Genomic DNA, 22,403 nt, shown 5'->3' with positions numbered 1-22,403 from the left:
TATTCCCAAGACCATGTCATAATTGGACAATGGAATAAGGAAAGCATCTGCTTTAAACCAGTTTCCCTGCATGGTCCAATGCAAATTCTCACTCATTTTAACACATTTCATTTGATCCCCATCAGCCACTATGATATCCATGGGTTGAATGGTCTTGACCTCAATTCCCATTCTCAATGCTAACTTTTCATCTAAAAAATTATGTGTTGATCCTGAGTCGATCAATATATGTATTGTTTTAGTCCCTATCGACCCAATAACTCTCATGGTAGAATAAGAGGGAATCCCCATTATGGCATTCAAAGAAATGTGGGGTTCTGGCATCTCTACTACTATCTCTTCTTCATACTCCTCACCCTTTTCCTCCTCATTTTCCTCTTCCATTATTTCAATTGAAAACAGTTGCTTATTTTTACATTGGTGAGTAGCACTAAACTTCTCATTACAACCAAAACACTCACCCCTGGCCCGCTTATCAGCTATCTCTTTAGGGCTCAATCTTCTCGAATTGATAGGCTTAGCTTTAATAGGGGGTGCAGTCAATAAAGGTAAATTTGAGGAAGTATTACCAGCAATTGACTTAGTACTGTAGTGGTTATTATTCTTTTGGTGGAACACATTAGCATTATAAGGCTTATTATACTTAACACCTTGTATAGCCTCATTAGCCTCATCTTGTAATCTTGCTAACATGTAAGCTTCAGGAATGTTCTTTGGTCTTAACAGTCTCACTGGGTATCCTATTTCCGGTTTAACAGCCCTTAAAAATAAACTCACTGCATATTCATCACACAAATTTACCTTAGTGAGACCCAAATCAAATTGTTGACAGAATTCTTGTAAAGACCCTTTCTGTTTCAAGGCAGCCAGTGCCCCCATTGCATCTTGAATCATTACTTCAGCAAATCTCGTTGCAATGAAGCTCTTATACTCAGCCCATAACATCCCTTCAATCGAACCACCTCTTGACTTAACAAAGGATTGATGCCATAACAAAGCAACATCTTCTAAGTGGATAATCGCACACTTAACCTTCAATCTTTCTGGAGTTTCATCTACTGAAAAGTAGTGTTCCACCCTACATAACCACCCCTCCACATTTGTACCATTAAACTTTGGGAAATCCATCTTTGTTACCTTGTGGAATTGCCTCTGATAGGACTGATCTTCATTATCACTATTAGTTCTTGAATGGAATCCATTAAGAGAATCATTCCTCCCCATCCCTATATTCTGTAAATTCTTGAGAATCTCAGACATTTGAGACTTCATTTCCGCCATTTCTGCTAAGTTTTGAGTTGTTGCCACCTTAATTGCTTCTAATTCTGTAAGATTCTTCCCAGTGACAGTCTCCAAACGATGTACTGCTGCATCATGATCCTGAACTCTCTGTTCTAGGGTTTGATTTAGGGATTGATTCCTGGTTGTCATTTTTACCAAATTGTGATAAAATTGATCGAACAATGATCAATTTGAATCGAAAGAACTGAATGAATTTGATCGAACAATGATCAAATTCTGTAACAATTGAACGGAGCGAATTTTGACCTAACGATGAATAATCGGAATTTGAATCGAAGTATGGATGAATTCAAGAGCTGCCGAGGAACGGAAGCTCTGATACCACTTGATAGAACGAACACAGAATCAAAGAGAAGAAGAATACGATCAATCAAGCTAAATTCCATTAACAACCCCTAATCCTACTTATACAACTGTTAACTACCTTTAACGACCATCTAACTAACCTGATAACAACTAACCACTCTTTTTACATTTAACCCCCCTCACTTATTACAACTATTACACAACAACCTGAACTATCTATCAACATGTACAATATTGACCCTCATACTTTTGTCTCCTAACACGATATCTTGAGTCTTGTCAGGATTATAGGTCCTGTCAGCCAACTCATGAAAACATATGTGCGCTTCTTAGGAACAGTTGATTTGTTTACCTCCCGAATGTAGTATTTGTGCATCATATCTCTAGCATCATCACTATGCATTTTAATCCACCACCCATGACATCAAAAACCTGGTGCACCTTAACTTTGTCAACACATGATCACATATAAAAGCAACAAGAATGAGAGAAACCATACAGTTAGAAGCGTCGATCAATGGTTCCATCCTTTAACATTAACCCTATCTCGCTTAAATTTTTCACAGAACACCGCTGTTTGTACCAATTACTATTCCAATTAATCCAATTAGCTATCCTTTCTTTATTATAATTTTATATCTCCACCATAAAGAAAATGCCTAAATTAATTAGACCAAAATGCAGATCTAAACCCTAATTTTAAACGCAATTTCTAAATCAGATTCAAGTCTGTAATCAAAGAAACTTCAATCAAGTTTCTTAGGTACCACTACTTCGCTTAAGTTCTTCATAGATCACCAGTGTCCGTATCAATTATTAATACAATTAATCAAATTAGCTATTTTTTCTTATCATAATCCACGGGAAACAAAATGCCAAAATTAAACAAACCAAATGTATATCTAAACCTAATTTGTAAAGTCAACTTCTGAATCAGATTCAACTTTTAATGGAAAACTTCAATAAAATTTCATTATCTATTACTATAACACTTCAATAATTCTACAGACCACACCAAAACCCTAACTAAAGTCAACTCACATCCATCGCATAAACTAGATACCAAAAAACAAAATTAACCGTACAATCACACAAATCAACTGGTAAACAACTTAAAATCGCACCCTATCAACCTACCAAATAAAGATCAACAAAAATCATAAACAAAACAATAACAATAATATTTATTATCATCAAGTTTAACTCACTAAAGTCTACATTAGTACGCATTATGAAATCAGTTCCACCATATGTAGCTATATAGTAGTTTAAACTCATGAAAAGTGATTTCAACACATAAATTATTGTTATCACTAAAATTCAGTTTTAGGTTTTGAGCAACAAAATCCTCATCCAACAAAAAGAAAAAAAAACACGTAGAAGACTGAGAATACTAGTTTGTCATATGGAAATTAGAGGGTATTAGAAAAAATGTACCTGAAATCTGTTATTTGGATGCAGGGGATATGAGAGATGAGGGGCCAGTAGTGGGAGCCTCTTCCTTTACACCTTTCTTCCAATTTTGGGCAATCACCATATATTCTCAAACTCAAAAGTGAAGGTAACAACGTTTCTGGTAGATCATTCGCCTTTGGGCAATTCCAAATACTGAGATGTTGAAGAGATGTGAGGTGTTGGAGCCCCGTTGAAAGTGATTCCAAATCATGAAACCAGTTTATCACAAATGTAGTGAGTGACGAAGGAAGAAGATGGGACAATTGACTAAAATCACTCACTTGGGGTTCAGAAGATAACTCTAGGTGAACAAGGGAAGGAGGAAAATTCAGATCCCCCCACTCTGATATGGGCTTCTTCAACCCCCCTATTTCAAGGGAACACAATTTGGGAGGCCAAAGCCCACCATGAACCGAAACATCAATTCCCGGACACCTGCTGATTTCCAGATCTTTTAACAAGGTGAGATTCGATAGCTCAGGTAACGACACCAGACTTTCACAATCAACAATTGACAAACTTGTGAGGTTTGATAGCTCAGATAATGACACCAGACTTTTACATTTAGTAATTGACAAACTGGTGAGGTTTGATAGCTGAAGGTCATCAAGTGACACGATATGTGGACAAGAATCTATACTCAGGCTGGTGAGGTGAGTGGAGTTACTCAATTCACTGATTGATCTTAGATTTTCCCATTTATTAATATTTAGGGTTTCAAGCCTTGGCATGCTTGTGTTGTTGATCCTTCCCACCTGAAGTTTATCACATCTGCTTAAGCTAATTTTCAAACTCACAAGGTTATTTAGACAACATAAATGTTTTATGCTACCACAATAACTTACATCCAACAATCTAAGAGATAATAGGGCGTTGCTCCCAAAACTGTCCTCTTTCTCTCCTAAACTTACCAAACCTGAACAATTCACTAATCTCAATTTCTTTAAATTCACAAGAAGCTTACTTGCCTTTGCTTCTGATTCCCATAAGTATTTTATTTCATTACATCTATCAATACTTAGTTCTTCAACTTCCCTAAGATGTCCTATAACACCTCTCCACACCTTATATGTAAGCCCTTGGATAGAACTTATTGTCAACTTAGTGATTGATGAAGCTACCTGAACCAGACTTCTCAAGACACCATCACCACATCTATCTATTTCAAGAACCTTGAGTGAAGGCAGTGCTTGAAATGAGACGTTAATTAATTTCGGACATCTTCTTATATGTATCTCTTTAAGGCTCCGAAACACTGCAACAAAACCCTCATTTATAGTTGACCACCCCTCCCAACCAGACATGTCTGCGAATGTTAGAACTTCAAGTGAAGGAAAGGCATTAACATCACTCCCAGTTAACTCTAGACCTATGATTTTAACCTCATCCATGCCTTCAATATACAACCTCTTAAGAGAAGGCAGTAGCCCTAATGGGGGTAGAGATGTGCATTTTCTGCAACCACGTATAGATACATCAACCAATTCATGAAAAGAGGGATCACCAATCCAATTTGGAAACAGTGTTCCCCTGTATGACATGATTGAAAGCTCTTCCAAAGAATCACTATTAGGCTTCAGCTCATTGAGAACCCGCTTTTCAAGTGTACCTATTTGAGAACAACCAAACACATCAACCCATTGCAGCTCTAATCGAGTGATCTTTTTTAGAGATAAGTTTGCCTCTCGTGCGTGTCTTGCGCTTTGCACTTTGTGCAACCCCTTAATGGAAACTTCACCATGTAGATTCCTTAATCCCTTGAGCTCCTTTATTTCTATGCCATCATCTCGTCCGATGATAATCTTGGTGAGAGTCTGTAGGCTTTCCAACTCACCAATCCCCAACGGCAGCTTCTGCAAAGACGGAGTATCCCTTATGTCAAAATGTCGTAACCTTTTAAGCTTTAAGAAGCTTGTAGGCAGCTTAGTTAACCACCCACACCCAGAAACAATTAATGTCTGTAGGTTATAAAGGTTGCCAACATTCTCCGGTAACTCTTTTATCCTAGTTTCAGATAAATTAAGATACCGCAAGTGCTTCAAACCACCTATGGAATTTGGTACCTCACTTATTGCAAAATGACTCAAAGAAAGAACCCTTAACAATGATAACCTAGGCAATAAGTCAATCAAAACTTTATTAGATAAATAAAAGCCCTGATCCACATCAATAGATACTGCTAAAAGTGTTCTCAAGCATTTGGCTCCTGTGAATGCCTCAAACTTATGATAACCTACATAGTTTTCACGAATAAATGACATATGGCGATACTTTTCCAAATTATCTGGCTTTGTCTTCGTATGATTGTCAAACCTTAGAAAACATTCTCCGGCAACAAAGGTGGCCAAGTCAACCATCAAATCATGCATTATAAACAAGAATTCCTCATTAGGTGCATATTGAAAAAATGACCTAGATAACAGAATTTCAAAATATTCATGGCCAGATCGTTCTGGTGACTTGGTTGCATTTGATGGGTTCAAAAACCCTTCGGCCATCCACAATAAGACCAACTCCTCCTTGTTAAACAAATAGCCTTTAGGGAACAAGGAGCAGTATGCAAACAACTGCTTCAAATCTGCAGAAAGGTCATGGTAGCTTAGCCTAAGAGCTGGATAGATGTCTTTACCATGTTCTGTATCCCATATCTCACTATTCAACACATCCTCCCAGTCTTCTACATTTGTCTTTCTCCTTAATAACCTTCCAATTGCCTTTATAGCCAAAGGCAAATGACCACACTTGTTTACAATACCTTCCCCATATGCTTTTAGTGTTGGGTGTAAGTCAAAGCTATCTACACCTACATGTAGAGCAAACAACGAAAAAGCATCTTCTTGCGACAAAAGCTCGAGACGATCTAGATGATGAAAACCTAGTTTTTTGAGCAATAGATCGTTTCTAGTTGTCATGATTATCTTACTTCCATGAGCACCTGCACGAAATGGGCGCACTAGATGTTCCCAATCGTCATAGTTTTCATTCCACACATCATCAACTACTACTAGGAATCGTTTTTCCTTAAATTTCTCTAGAAGAGCCAACTGAACCTGATTTAAGTCTTTAGATTCCTTATTTTTATCCTTGTTTTCATCCTTTTGTTCATCATTGTTTTCCCTAGTCACATATTGAAGGATGGTATCGCTTATCTTAAAAATATCAAACTCTCTAGAAACATAAACCCATACCTTGAGCTCAAAGTGAGCCTGCACCTTTGTATCGTTATACAAAAGTCTAGCTAGAGTGGTCTTACCAACCCCACCCATACCAACTATGGGTAAGATACTAAAGTTTTCCTTAGATGACCCATCATCTTCTAACAACATCTTCATAAATTTCTTTTTCTCAACTTCTCTTCCAATAACATCAGGCTCTGGCAAAGAGGTTTCATTTCTTCTACTAGTATTTTTTGGCTTTTCATCTTTCTTAATCAAACCTAGATCATTTTTTTGTTTTTCTAAGAGTTGTAATTCGGTGGTAATACTATCTAACTTAGCAGACAACCTATGACTTAGTGAGAACTTTGTGCAGCATGTGGGGATGAGCTTTCTTACCTTGCTGCAGATAACTGCTCCTGATTCCAGGGTCAGCTCACGGTGCATAGCTTCGGTAGCCAAATCGTCAAGTACATCATCGATGTCATAAGCCAAATGTTGGAGACCATTCAGCCATCTTTTGACAGATTTATCTGTCACTTCCTTCTCAGAGGCATCATTAAGCAAATCTTGTATATGCGACAATGTACTCCTCAATTCCTTCAGCTCGTTGTGAATTCCCTGAGAGCGAGCAATTCGCTTCATGGCTTCATCAGTCAGCTTCTGAAAAACGACTTTGACGAGTTCAATAGCAACAGTTTCAGCCATTGTCTATTGCAATTACTTTAACTTGGATCAGAGATTTGAATGAAATGATTGTGCATAGAAACAACAGCTGCAATAGATGTTTGATTTATAGTACAAAAAATAACTTTATCATTAGAGCATAACTTGTGGGATAGTAACAAGTCATTCTATTGGTGTTGATAGTGCTTTCTGCATTGTTAAAGTTATTCTCTAATAACTTTATCATAAAGGAATAACTTGTAGGATTAGCTATTTAGCTGGCATCCTTTATTGTACAAAAGTGTATTTTTATCTTTTATTAATATCCATTGGAATTGAATAAGCAAACGAATTTTCATTTTTGTCAAAGATAATCGTGTGGGTGTATATGGTAGGAGCATATAATGGATTGTTCCTAAAGTTAAGTAAAGAATTCCTTAGTTTTAGAGGTTAACATGTCCCTCATATTGTATATTGAAGGTTCTCAGTTATGGCATGAATATCATTGGGAATTCTTTTTAAAAACAATACCATATATTCTGCTTATGAGTTGTGTTTAACCAAGTCTAGATGGCCCTTTTTGACCCGGTCATTCCGGGTCGTTCAAAAAATTAACTTGTTTGGACACGCCCGTTTTACTACATCTACCATTTAGAGTTGAGGATAATATATAAAGTTTAATTGCATTTTGGCAGTAACAAAATTGTTTTTTTTTTAATCTTTTTGAAACATATTTGGTGAACTATCAACCAACACAAGTAGAAACCCTTTTGAGTACGCATCATATGTTGCTTAAACAACGTTTATCTATTGATAAAATTGGATATATCAACTTTTTACTCTATTAGACCATGAGTAGTCGTCTCATTTTGGGGCGTTTTTTATTAAACAACGCCCAAGCACGTCGAACCCACCGCCCCGGGGCGTTTTTTGAACAAAATTTTTGAATAGCGTTGTTTTAAAAACGCTCAGCCCCGCACACGTTTTGAAATCATACCGTTGGTAAACGGTCAATGTATTAATTTTTTTTTATTTCAACTTTTACCCTATATAATTCCCACTTTTCACCCACATTCTCTATATTTTAAAAACCTTCTCCACTTTTCACCCACAAGCATGAATCCCTTCCGACCCCCATTCGGTGTGCCGTCGAGACCCGGTAACTCCAATACATATTGGCCGAACACCACGCAACCGCAACCGAACTTCAACCTACAAGACATGGATCCTAATGTATTTGCGTACGCCCAAATACTAGCATTGGGCGGTTCCCAACCATTCTTTCAAGTTCCGCAAATCTTTGCAACCATGGGCGATTCACAACCGTCTACTCAAGATACCGATCCGGAGATAGAAACGGTACCGGAGACACAACCCGAGCCCGTTGTCGGGAGATCCAAACGTGGGAAAAGGTCTCACAAAAAGGAAAGATCCAACCGCTCCTCTTCGAAAAAGAAACTACCAAGAATGGACGAAAGACGAGGAGTATGCGTTGGCACGTGCGTGGCTAGATATATCGGAGGCCCCCGATGTTGGTAAGTGTTTTAAAAAGTTACTATTTTACATAATTCGGTCCATTCGGCCCATGTATTTTTTTTGTAAAATATAACATTATAATTTTTCTATTTCTTTGTAGCAAATTATCAAACATGGCAAAAAATTCGTGAAACGTTCTTTAAAGTAACGAGGAAAGATGAGTATCGAGATAAAGATTCTATTTCGAGCAAATGGACCGATATCAACTTTAAATGTCATTAGTTTCAAGAGGTCTTCCAACGCACTCGGGACAACTGGGGAGGCGGCCAAAACGATGGTAATATTATAACAAGAGCGTTGGAAGAATACAATGCTATGAAATGCAGTTTCACGTATTTAAGATGTTGGGAGCTTTTACGAGGAAGTCCCAAATGGTCAAACATACCGACGATGACGTCTAGTGGTAGACGTAAATCAAAGCGGTCCACACCCACCACAGATGCTCATAACGTCGATTTAAATATTATTTTAGACGTCAACGAGGATTTGGAGTTGGAGCAACCGCCAGGTAGAAAAAGTGCAAAAAATAAGGGAAAAAAGTGGAGTCCTCTTCTTCTAATCCCGAAATACTGAAGCAAGATTTCGAAGAGATGAATCGACGCCTGGACATTCGAGATCTCGGTCATAGGCGTTTACAAACTATGGAGGAAAGAAACACGGAAAACAAAAAGTTTATAGCGATACAAGAATCGTGACAAATGGAGAAAGATATTGAATTTTTGTTTAAACCCATCGACCATCTCACCGGCGACACGTTGATCCTAGCCCAAATGTCTCTGCAACAAATCCGTCAAAAATACGGACTCTAGCTTAATAGTTTTTTATTTATTTGTTTCGGTTTTTTTATTTTTTTAGGATTTAAAATTTTTTTTTCTTATTTCGGATTTTTATTTTTTTTAAGAATGCAATGTTTTTATTTAATGAATTTTATTAGTTTTAATTAAAAAAATTTATTAATTGTTTAATGATTGATGGGGGCATTATTGGGCATTATCACCACTATGCCATTTGTGAAAAACGCCCATTTGTTGACTAGGATGACACGTGGTGGAAATCGCTCATGGATGGGTCATTATTCACCCTTACCACTACGCATGGTCTTCGAGGTGGCAAAATATATAGGTCATAATTAATTTGAGTCAAATTGTAATCGGAAATTCACGTACCTGTTAAGTGAAAAAAAAAACTCGTCTACGAATATCATGATAAACACGTACCTCCGTAGGCCTGTAGCCCTTGAAACCGGGTATTAATACCTAAACTCATACCCGGTTATACCCGAACCCGATCATACCCTACCCGGGTACGTAGGGTATGGTCTTTCTCCTTAACACCCGAACCCGAACCCTACCCGGTTCCTTTCTCAATACCCAATCATGCCAGAACAGGCCGAAAACAGAGGAAACCAAACCGAACAATTCATATTTCTATACAATTCTATGTTTTATACCTCCGGTTCATATTTTATACCTTCATTTCATATATTTATATTTCCATTCCATTTATTTACACCTTCATTTCATGTATTTATAGCTCAACTTCAATTATTTCTGAACTAAAGTTTTAGCCCAAGTTTGGTTTTGACTATTAAACGAAATTAAACGAAACAAACTAAAAACCGTCAATCTAACGTAATAAACTAAACTAGTTAACTAAAAACAAATTGATTAACAAAGCCAATTAATTAATTACTTCAATTTTAGGTTCGGTTGAGGAATTGAACCAATCAAACCATGCACATCCTTACAGTGTATTTGTTTCCTGCCGCATCGCATGGGCACTCTTCTAGTTTTAGCATGTTAAAGAGACCTAACCATATTTTGTCTTGTTAACTTCAGGTCCTCTCATTTTTATTTCAGTGTGTTGACACTTTGAAACTATAAAACTATTATTAAGAAAGTTGAATTAGAACACATTCTTACTTGTTAAGCGATAATATTAACTAAATTTATACCCGGATAAAACCATGAGAGTTTTAGACTACGGGGAGTTGTGGTGTCAATTGGATTTTGCGATGGATATCGCTAAATTAACAAAATTGGTCGGAATAATGAGATTACGTTATTTCAAATTGCATTATGTAATGTGAGATACATATGTTTTGTAACCAAAAAGATATTACCATACTTTTCTGACAATACTAACAATTGGTTAAAGTATGAGTAATGCTTAAAAGATTACTCAGGTCAAATGCATCGAGTTTAAAAACTCAATGAACTATGTAAGAAAGGTTTTGGGGACGAAACCTCTTTAGGGGGGTAGACTTGTAACACCCCAAAAACGGGTTTGTTAATCAAACCGTATTAATATTAAAAGACTGAATTACCGTAATGGTAAAAGTAACCCAGTGAATATTAGGATTTTTAAATAAATAAGCTTAATTTTAAATTAAAGCTGAAAGAAAGCTTAAAAAAATAAGGTTTATAGAAGCCCGAGTTAACGGGATTTAAAATAAACTGAGTTATAAATTCCCCGAGCCCACTAAATTAACTAGGAATGTTTAACCTAGTTAATAAGTGGAAATATTGTTAGTAATTAGGTGGGTTGTGGCCTACTTAATAAACCAACCAAACAAAAGGGGCTAAACTTGGATAAACATGAAAATTAAATTATAAAAACAAGGTTTAAAACAAAACACACATATGTGTGTGTGTTTTGTTCGACCAGAATACTCCCCCGGGAGTTCAAACCCTAAGTTACAACAAAATCATCAAATTGAAGGCTCAATCGAAGCTCAAATTCACAGTTAAACGTGAATTAATGATCACCCAAGCTAGGAGATCATAAGGTATGTCAAATTTTGATGATTTGTGAAGTTGTGAATTTTGGATAATCATCATAATCACGAATTATGAATGAATTATTGAAGCTATGATTGAAATAATGATGTATATATGCTTAGGAACCAAACCCTAAGTGAAAATTTTACATATGATGATATAATTTGAATGATTTGACGATTTACCACACTAAGATAAGTGAGTGTTAAGCATATGATGAATTTGATGATAAAATTATGATTAGAAGAAATACTTGAACAAAGTGTGTGTTTGAGTATAAAATCAAACTTGCTAAGTAGTGAATTTAGTATGATAAGATGAAAACTCAATGATATATTCATTTTGAATGATGTAAGATATCATTATGTGTTAAAAATGAACTAAGTTGTGTCAAATTGATGAAATTCGAGTACATGAACTTGGTTAAATAAGTAGTTAAAATGGTAGCCTAATAAGGATGCTTACCGTATAATGAAAAAGTAATAAAACGAGTAATTAAGTTATATCGTGTAATTACTTTTGTCAAATAGGTAGTTTGACTCTTTAAAGTCAAAATGATCAATGATATGATCGAATGATAATTTCGACATAAAGATTGTAGGATGGAATAGTCATGAATAATTATGACTAATCTAACCATCTTACAAATTTCAATGATAGTTTGACACTTAACAAGCTAGGTGGAAGCTTGGGAATGAAGCGGGTCAAATGAATTAGAAATGAAAGGAAAACATAATCTGGATGCGAGGTAAGTAACAGCTTACATCTTTTATTTAATACCTATTGGTTTTATAGGTTATGAATAATATAAAGTTTTGTTTGAATTATGATGTTCCGACACGACATGTGCGGTTCGGAACAAAATACAAATAATAAGGGTAAAACGGTAAATTGGTCACTCGTTGACTGGAACCGTTAGTGTTGAAAGACACTTTATGACGTAAGTCATAATGGCTCAAAAGAGTTAAGAAAATGGTTTATAAGTAAATTGACCGTACGGTGTAAACCGGTGCGAGTCATGTAGACGAGATTATAATAAATCCATCTCGCAAAGATATACGGTCATTTAGACCAAACGGGTCAAAAGGTGAAATTATCACCCTTTGACAATATCAACTAATGGTTTGTCGAGTCGTATGGTTATAGGAATAAATATCACATGGATGTTTACATCGCTGTTACTTAACGGCCATTAAGGTAAGGTATCGAAATGGGTCAATATATTGATCTGAGCCAGGTATGTATAATGATTCAACTCATCATGTAGAACTTGAGGTTCTATAAGAGCTAGACAAGATTAAAAATAGATATTCAGTTATCTTTTAGGTAAACCGAATAAATTGAGTTATGATTATGGTGTTTTAGAAACATATTGGTTTCTAAACAAGATTATAGTTAAAAGGTCGGATTTTTGGGTCAAACAAGTATTATAAAGTCCTTCGTCGTAAAAGAAAGATGAAAATTGACCAAAATTCCCTTGTAAGCTAATTCGAGCGAACGACCCTTAAAGGTGGTTCGGAAACGAGTTTTATGATTAAATAAATACTTAGAATAAGTATAAAAAGCGAAAAATGTAAGTCTTTAGTCATTTGACTCTATAAGAGTCTTTTGTCGTATGGTAATGATCCGAGGGGTAAAACTCGGAATATAATAATTGCCACGTCAAATCCACCCCAATTATAGTTGTGGTGGAAGATCATTTGATAAATAAAGTGGAAATAAAATGCTAGAAATAAACTAGCATAAATTAAGTGGAAAAAGTGCTTAATTACCCTTAACGGGTCAAATAAGCATTTAAGTAAAAACGGGTTTAAGAAGGTACATAAACTCGTGAATTGAACCTAGTATGGTAGCCAAGATAGGAAATATAAGGTAATAAGAAATTGGAATCAAACAAGCAGGTTTGTTTGATTAATACATGAACGGGTCAAAATTTGATAAAAAGATAATAAGCCGAAGGCTTAAAGGTCTTAAATTTATTTAATCCGGATGTCGGATTTTAACTCCATGTTGTGGATAATTAATTTACGATGACGTAGGAAGAACGGATCGTAAAACGGATCAAAAACGAGCAAGTTGTGCTCGTTTTCGTAAAAGATGGTTTGGCTGAAAAGTGCAGGTCTTTGAAACCAAACCTGCTGTTGAATTTGGACCATCGCGCTGCGTGACGGAGTACCCGTCTAGTGGTCGCGGCACGCGACACCTATGTTCAATCCCGTCGCGGCACGCGGCGGGTTACACTTCCTGAAAGTTGTTTCTGGTTCATTCTTTTGACATTACGAACCTGTTTAAACTAGTTTTAAACGCTATATGACTAACTCATTTCATGTTTTATGAAATGTAGGTACTAATCGAGTTACCGAAAGACGATCAAGCTCAGCGAAGAACCGAACACATAACGAACAAAGCTTCCGTGAATAGTTTCGTCGTCACGATTTAAACGGCGAATTAAATTATAAAATGTTAAAATGTTTTATTTAGTAAAATGATTTAATAAACTCGCATTTTTAAGTGTATGTTTAATCTTAAACACACTGTTATAATCGAAATTTATTTGATAATCGTATAAATAGACTAAGGGTCTTACATTCTCCAAGCATTGATAATCGTATAAATTTATTTACTTTTCACTTCAACTTGTGGCGATGAATCTGACTCGTCAAAGTCAGAGGAGCCACAAGTTAAAGTGAAAAGTGAAAATTCAGTGCCTATGACGCAAACTTTCCACCATTGCGAGCTGAAAATTTAAAATCAAAAATTGTAAAAGTTGAAATTTCAAATCAATTCTTTTCTGAAAAGAAAGAATTTGATGTTGAAAAAGCCTTTAACTCCACAGTTCAAAATATTTTTGGAAAAATGATTGACAGGAAGGTCAAAGGAGTAAAGGAATTTTATGAATTGAAAACGAAGAAACTAGATGAAGATGGGTCATCCCAGGTTAGTAACTGGGATAGAACCTATCATGACTAAAAATATGGACTTGCTGGAGCTCCCAAGTTGGTAATCGTGGAGCAGGAATCGGCATCATTCTTGAATATATTTGTTTGAAAAACTTACATGTGGTAAATCTTAAAACTGTCATATTTAAACTTACAGTGGTATTGTTGAAGTGAACATACAGGTGTTTGTTCCTACAAGTGGTTAATCAAGGTCATTTAGTTGAACTTGATTTAACTTTCATAAAAGTAATTGAAAAACATTGTGATGAATGTATCCCCTAACCTATAAGTGGTTTGTGAATTTCGACAAAACTAATTTTTTGGAAAAACCATTTTAATTAAAACAAACTTAAGTGTTTTGAAATCATTATGGGAAAATAGTTTGTTGTCAGGGGGAGTTCTGATTGTTTATGCCAAGTGGATGGCGAATTGAAGTGATTTTCATCAGGTTGTCACTTTATTTGTACAGTTTGTTTTCAAATTTTCTTTAAAAGGTTTTGAATTTTAGGGGGAGTAAGAAATTTTCAGAAAATCCAAAAACATTAGAAAATTTGAAAAATCCAAAAACATGAAAAAATCTAAAAAGCCAAAAACATTGAAAAATGAAAAATGAGTTTTGTTGTGAAAAAAGAGGAAATGATAGGACATCAGTGGACTATCACAACACGCTAAAGATTTGGAAAGTCAAACGTGATAAACGATCTCACTGATGATATGCCGGTAGGTTTTTATACATTCAATAGATTGTTTTCGAGATATAAACCTAAAAATCATAACTTACTTATTTCGTGGGGAACATCTCTCGGATATATGGGTAACCCCCGAAATCTTGTTTGAAAGATTTTCTTTTTCTGACATACTAGGTCTTTGTGCGTGATGATATCTGGGGTATTATACCTGCACTTCTGATTTTGCGGAAGCAATAGCCTAGTCCTCGTATAATGCTCTCACTGCTTTAATCCTAAAGCCCACCCTCAGCATAAAAAATGATGAAACATTGAAAAATGCTAATCATGTGCTGTTGAAGAAAAGATCCCCAAACGGGACACACCTAAAGTCGTGCCATCATCTCTCTGACTGAACGGAAGTTCTAACCTGAGCTCTCATGGTCTCGCATTACCCATTTACAGATATCATTAGTGTACACTCACCTGTAAGACTGAGTATAGAAGTCTGGATACGGGAGTATATTCTGAGGTGGTACAGAATAAGTTTAAGTGCCTAAAAACTAATCTCGTATCTCGAAACAGTTGAACTTTGTGTAAAAATTTAAGTGGATCAGTATACTGACAATCTAAGTGAATCGTTTAGAACTTAAAATGTTTAAAGCTTAACAATGTTGGTGATTTGTCTCAATAACTGATATGATCCTCTTACACAAACTTACAAAAATATTGTCTGTAAATATTTCTTTACTGCATTTCTCTAAAATCAAAATTCCAAAAAGATTTTCAGTGTGTTTTAGCATAAAATTTTGAAAAAAAAAATCAAAAAGATTTTTGACAACTGATGATTAAAGAGCTGATTTTCAAAATTCCGAGTGCTAAACATGATGAACAACAGGTGAGGGGAAGTCTGTTTGAAATGAGAAAAGGTTTTGAAATGATTAAATGGTTCAAAATTGAATGTTTCATATACAAGAGGTTAAGCAGGGATTCTAAATTTGTTAAATCTTAACTATTGGGAATCTTATTGTTAGGAAGAGATTTGTGCAGGTCCCCGTGTCTAAACCTGAGCAGAGTGTGAGCCAGGTCACTATCTTTGAACGAAAAGCTATGTCAGATTGCGATCCCGAAACAACTTAAGGGGGAGTCTGCTAGCAAAGGGGAGTCTGAAGATGCAAGAGCCAGTTTCTGATCCTGGATCTGTGATCAGCATTCAAGAGGGAGTTTGAATGGTAAAGAGCCAGGTTCGAATCTTGTGATCCAAGCGAGCTGCTGATGCTGAAGAACTTAAGGAATCAAGAGATCTGATCAAGAGAAGATAGAGTCAGATTGAGATTCAAGAAGAGAAAGAGAAGAAGAGAAAGAGATTGATTGAGGATTCTTACAACGGAGAATATTTTGGAGAGAGCGAGAAGACTGATAAAGACTGAAGATTTGACATACCGAAGACTCGACACCGAAGACTTCATCAACATCCAAGGGGGAGTCTGTTGGTGCATATGTCTGTCGACTTCGTCTTGTATCGAGTCTTGTATTAGATTAGATAGATCAGGGCACGATATACGAGAAAAACGAGAAACATGTTGAAAAGGTCATTTCACACGAAATGGAAAAGGCATTTCGCATGAAATGATAAGTTCATCTCACACGAAATAATAAGTCCATTTCGCACGAAATGGAAATTCCATATCGTGTGAGCCATCTCGTGCGTAATGAGATGCCTATAAATACGTGCCTTAGTGATTTCATTTGTAACGTTTCGATTCCGGTAGCGAAGCTCTGCCGAAGTGTCTCCAGCATTGTAAAACGATCTGTTATCAATACAAGAGACAATTAAAGTGATTCTGTGTGCAAATCAGCTGAAACAACTCCAATACGTCTATTTCCGCCTTTCGTATCGGACGAGATCTCTTCTAAACGACTCGTTTGGTCGTGCAAACGATCCTACAATGTTACATTTTGCGGGAACCCATCTACACCAATCTAGAATGAAACCAGTATCCTGCGACATTTCGGACCTGAGAAGATGTTTAACCGCTTTGACTGTGAAAATCCCGTCCGAAGTTCCGAGCCATTTCCACCTGTCACAACCAGCCGAGATCTGAACCTCATTAAGCAGCGAAACAAGTTGGCCGAGGCTGGACAACAGCTCCGGGCTGTTAAAACCCGATTTCCAGCGCCAAACAGTCACATGCCCGATTCCTTGAATCGAAATCTTGTCCGCCACCCTGCATTTTTTCTCCCATTCCAACATGAACAGGTCTGGGAATCTGTTTTTGAGTGGTTCGTTGCATATCCACGGGTCTAACCAAAAAGCCACGTCTTCTCCGTTACAAACCTCTCCTTTTATAAATTTTCTAAGCGGGAGCCCTCCAATCTTGATATTAGAGAAAATTCTAGCTATGTTATTCCATACACCTTTGAGAGATTTTTTAAATCGAATGCATTCCCATCCCACCCTCGTCGAGTATAGAGCGTCGATAACCCTTTTCCATAGATTGTTTTTTTCCGTTTTGTATCGTCATCCCCACTTAGCCAGAAGAGCCACCGGATATTTCCATTTCAAATATTCATTTTATTGAACATATTTACTTACACCCTAGCGGTCTGATCATTAGTGTTTTAGTTATATATAACCTTCAAAGACAAGGATAAAAAGTGTTGAATCAACACAGGCCTACTCAAAGGACAAAGGATATTAAAATTGATTACCCGTTGCAACGGGTTGTTACTAGTGATGGAACTAGCCCACTAAATTAGGGGTATCAAAAAAAAGTTTTACCGTACAATCATACAATGTTAAAAAAAGACAATAAATAAATAAAGTAAACAAATACCTAATAGATTTGGTCTTCTTTTTATCATAGCTTGAAATCGTTCCATCACATCCTCGTCTTTTACTTTATGAAAAAAAATGCTTTTCGACCGCACAAACATGACATTGTTCAAAAATTTCGGACCCATTCGATTGCTTAAATCCGTCTTGATAATCTTCAATTTCGAAAACATCTTTCAACGGTTGCGGTTGCAACCAGTAAAACCAAAGCTAACTTCACTACCCGATAAACCAAAAGAGAACTATGTGTTCCCATTTCAACCATAAGACGCGCAAGATCACTTATTCTATTATATGGGCTTTATTAGTTATTACAATTTGGGTTTAATTATCATAGAACTACTTATTTGATTTGGGCTTTGTTACTAAACAGGTTTTGGGCTTAATGAATAATATCAAGTTTCATAATTTTCTCTTAGGGGTATTCTCGTATATGTTTTTGGGTATGTTATGTATGAAACCGGAAAAAAAATTACACTGCGAATACGAATACGGGGTTGAGCTGTAGCCAGTGCTACGGATCATTCTACATTGGTTCCGCCCCTGGTTACACTGCGAATACAACAGGACACACATGCTCCTTCGCGTGGCGCGAAGGTCAGTTTCCAGCAAGTTTTTGAAACTGGCAGCTTTACCCCCTGCACAGAATTTTGCCAGAAGTTCACAATTTTTGCACCGAACTTGACCTAACTTCAAATTTACCACTTTTAAAACTTTCCCCCATAATTTGGGTTCAAACCCTTATCCGAACCCGCTTTAGACATACGTAAACGCTTTAATTTGGGTTCCGTTTTATCTAAAACTCCTTGAATAAAGATAAAAAAAACTAGCCAACCTCTTAAATCTTGTTGTTTCGTAATATTTAGCTTAACTGTACTATAGTGATTGCTGCAATTGTTATGGTCAATCTTTTAATCTTTTTATATGTTGTTGGTGCACATTCTTGCTGGAAGCCATTAGTGGAGTAAGTAGCCATTAAAAGTTGTGCACTATTATAATAATGGAAAGTTTAAATGAGAAGAATTTTTTTTTAAGAAAAAAAAAATTTCAACTAATAAGAATCCTTTATTTTACTTAATTTAATATAAGTATTTAATGTTACTATAAGGGTAATATGATAAACCTACAAAGATCATTAATTAGTAGTATTCTTCTGTAATAGCTAACTAAATTAAAATTTGTAACTTATTTTCATAATATATATTTTTTCAAAAAAAATAAAATAATTTAGAATGTAGGATAAATTACAATGTGTATATGATAAATTACGGGTCGTGTAGGATAAATTTCAACATGTGTAGGGTAAATTTCGAAAGGTATAGGCTAACTTTTAATGTGTGTAGTCAAAAATCATTAGTGTGAAGGATGATAGTTTTTATGACTAATAATTAGTCAAAGATGATAATAAATGAGATAAATGAAAAAGTATTTAATGTTTTACAATTGTACCCTTTCTTCTTTTTCTTCTCAATTAAATTTTCTTCTCAAATGAACATTCCCCTATTATAATATTTGGGCAAAAGATCAAATACAAATAAGCTTATCGTACGTTTTTGTATGAAAGGAATGAAAGGTAAAAAACACTATGTCATTTTCGTAATTATTTACTCGTAGAGTAATTATTAAAATTACCTTACAAATGGTCTTATAGGGTAATTTTGTAAAATAACCTTGTAGGGTGATTTTGTAGAGTATCATTACTTTACAAATAATCTTGTAGGGTAATTTTGATCTTATAGGGTAATTTTAATCCTATAGGGTAATTATGGATAAAATAATTACGAAAATGACATTTTTTTTAAACTTTTTCATGCCTTTTGGAGATTAAAAAATAAGAAAACGAATTTGATTTTTCCTTTGGACAATCACGTGGTTGTAATAAGTAGTTGCATGAACATCTAAAGGGTTGTCAATCAAAACCACTTAACTGACCAACAACTTCACCAAAATTGACTAAAATTGACTTTTAGTTGGCTAAGGTTTTTGCAAATCAGACACACTTAACCACTTAAATTATGGATTAAGAAACAAGCGACGGATTTTGTCAATTGAACTAAGATTGACCTTAAATTTTTCAGATTGACTACCCTTGGGACTTTTAGGTAGTTTTCGTTTCATGAAATGTGATTAAATTGAAATAAGAATTTGAACATTCCAACAGGAATAGGAATTAGACAATCATGCGGGTTGTTGTATTTCCACTCTTGTTGTATTTCAACCAATCGTCTTCGTCTAATGATAGGCTGGCATGTGGCATCTCTTCTTCATCGGTCGTAACTTGCCATCAGAGGCAAATTCCATTAATTCTTCATCACTTATAAGTTACCATTGATGATGTTATAAACTTAATTATATGTTATGTATGTAATTAGTATATTAAACTTAAGCTTAGAAGTGTGTAATAATTATGTATATTCGAACGGTTATGTTGGTTTGGAGAGCCACCGTTTCAAATGGCGGTTATTCCCTCCAAAACTAACCACCCTTCAACCGTCGTGTGTATTGTATATATATGAACTTGCCGGGAACATTTACCGGCACCAAGACATTATCACACAAGATATTGTCCATCAATAATACTTCCTATATATTCTTAATCAATATGGATTCCAAATCTTCGTGCAATTCCGCTGCAAATTATCATTTAAATCAACAAAGTGGTATCAGAGCCACTTCTGAAAAAAGAATATTCCGGCAGATTCGTCATCAACACTACCGTGTTTGCACTGTAAGAAAGAACTCTTAACAATGTTAACTCTGGAAGTATGTCAACCAAAATCTTAGAGGATAAGTAAAAATTGTCCCAACCTTTATCCACACCGAGAGATACTACTAAAAGTGTTCTCAAGCTTTTGGCACTTTTGAATGCCTCAAACTTATGGTAACCTATATACTTCTCACGAGTAAATGACATATGCCGATACTTTGCCAAATCTTCCGTCCTTGTTTTCATATGATTGTCAAACCTTAGAAAAAATTCTCCGACAACAAACGTAGCCAAGTCATTCATCAGATCATGCATGATAAACAATGATTTATCATTAGGTGCATGTTGGAAAAATGACCTTGATAACAAAATTTCAAAATATTCATGGCCTAAGCGTTCTAGTGACTTGGTTGCATTTGATGGGCTCAAAAACCCTTCGGCCATCCACAATAATACCAACTCTTCCTTGTCAAACAAATAGTCCTTTGGGAACAAGGAGCAGTATGCAAACAACTGTTTCAAATCTGCAGAAAGATCTTGGTAGCTAAGCCTAAGAGCCGGAACAATCTTATCACTATTTTCTAAATTCCATATCTCACTGTTCAACACGTCTTCCCAGTCTTCTACATTTGTTCTTGTTCCCAATAGCCTTCCAATTGCCTTCAAAGCCAAAGGCAAACCAGCACACTTTTTCACAATACCTTCACCATATGGTTTAAGTGTCGTGTGTGAATTGAAGTTCTCAACGCCTAAAGCATGTAGAGCAAATAAAGATAGACCATCTTCATGTGACAAACTCTTAAGACAGTCTAGATGACCAAAACGTAGCTTTTTGAGCAATTCTTCTTTGCGAGTTGTCACGATGATCCTACTTCCAGGGGCACATGAACGAAATGGGCGCACTAGGTTTTCCCAGTCGTCATCATTTTCATGCCACACATCATCAAGTACTAGTAGAAATCGTTTGTTCTTTAATTTCTCTATGAGAGCCATTTGCAGCTGATTTAAATCTTTATATTCCTTGCTTTCTTTAGTCATAGATTGAAGGATGATATCACTTATCTTAAATATATCAAAATCATCAGAAACACAAACCCATATCTTCGGTTCAAAGTGTGTCTGCACCTTAGTATCATTATACAAAAGTCTAGCTAGAGTGGTCTTGCCAACCCCACCCATACCAACTATGGGTACTATGCTAAAACTTTCCTTAGATGACCCATCATCCACTAACAACTTGTTCAACAATTTCTCTTTCTCAACTTCTCTTCCAATCACACTAGACCCATCTGGCAAAGAGGTTTCATTTCTTCTACTAGTAATAACTTTTGGCTTTTCACCTATCACAACCAAACCTGGATTTTGTTTTTCTAGATCCTGTAACCTCTTGGTAATACTACATCGTCGATGCATATCTTCTGTAGCCACATCGTCGAGTACGTCATCGATATCGTAAGCCAAATGTTGGAGACCATTCAGCCATGACTTGACAGTTTTATTGTTCACTTCCTTCTGAGAGGCATCATGAAGCAGATCTTGGATTCTGGACAATGTGCTCTTCAACTCCTTCAGCTCGCTGTGAATTCCCTGAGAGCGAGCAATTCGCTTGAAGGCTTCATCAGTCATCTTCTCAGCAACCACTTTGACGAGTTCAATAGCAACAGTTTCAGCCATTGTTAACAGTGAAATGGGAATGAGAGTAGTTGGTCTGAAGAGAGGTGTGTGGATAAGATATGAGTGGAATGCAAAGAATGAAGTCATCGTTTTATCAACCAATGGTCTTGGTCAACAATGGTCTTAGTCAACGAAGAGGAGTTGAGATAAGATATGTGTGGACAGAAATAACTCCCCTGTTCATGGTTTAATGTCATCTTATGAATTTAAAAGCCAAATTGCATTGGGGTTTCCCCCAACCCAATGATGGTTTGGACTCCGGTTCGAGCCTGAGGGAACCCGAGTTTTCTACTAGGGTGCATTTACTCAAGCGAGTCGGTCAGTCTCGACAGGCGGCGGCTTGTGTGGAGGGTGCAACTTCTGTTAAGTGACAGGGGGCCTG

General features: G+C 36.0%; 2 protein-coding genes across 2 annotated transcripts; both read right to left on the bottom strand.

Moving 5' to 3' along the window:
- Positions 1 to 3,020: 3,020 nt before the first annotated feature.
- Positions 3,021 to 6,926, bottom strand: LOC110900299 (putative disease resistance RPP13-like protein 1). The gene has a single exon (XM_022147197.2). It carries the CDS (start codon positions 6,924 to 6,926, stop codon positions 3,021 to 3,023), a length of 3,906 nt encoding a protein of 1,301 aa, XP_022002889.2.
- A 13,358-nt stretch (positions 6,927 to 20,284) lies between these two features.
- LOC110900300 (putative disease resistance RPP13-like protein 1) lies at positions 20,285 to 22,039 on the bottom strand. The gene has a single exon (XM_022147198.2). It carries the CDS (start codon positions 22,019 to 22,021, stop codon positions 20,285 to 20,287), a length of 1,737 nt encoding a protein of 578 aa, XP_022002890.1. The 5' UTR covers positions 22,022 to 22,039.
- Positions 22,040 to 22,403: the final 364 nt, after the last annotated feature.

This window comes from Helianthus annuus, chromosome 13 (assembly GCF_002127325.2).
Source record: "Helianthus annuus cultivar XRQ/B chromosome 13, HanXRQr2.0-SUNRISE, whole genome shotgun sequence".
Classification (NCBI taxonomy): Eukaryota; Viridiplantae; Streptophyta; class Magnoliopsida; order Asterales; family Asteraceae; genus Helianthus; species Helianthus annuus.
Note: the sequence above shows the minus strand (reverse complement) of the source record. Positions and strands in the feature narration are given on the sequence as shown.

Excerpts from the sequence above, each read along its gene's own strand:
- LOC110900299 (XM_022147197.2), bottom strand. The coding sequence starts at position 6,926 with ATGGCTGAAACTGTTGCTATTGAACTCGTCAAAGTCGTTTTTCAGAAG.
- LOC110900300 (XM_022147198.2), bottom strand. The coding sequence starts at position 22,021 with ATGGCTGAAACTGTTGCTATTGAACTCGTCAAAGTGGTTGCTGAGAAG.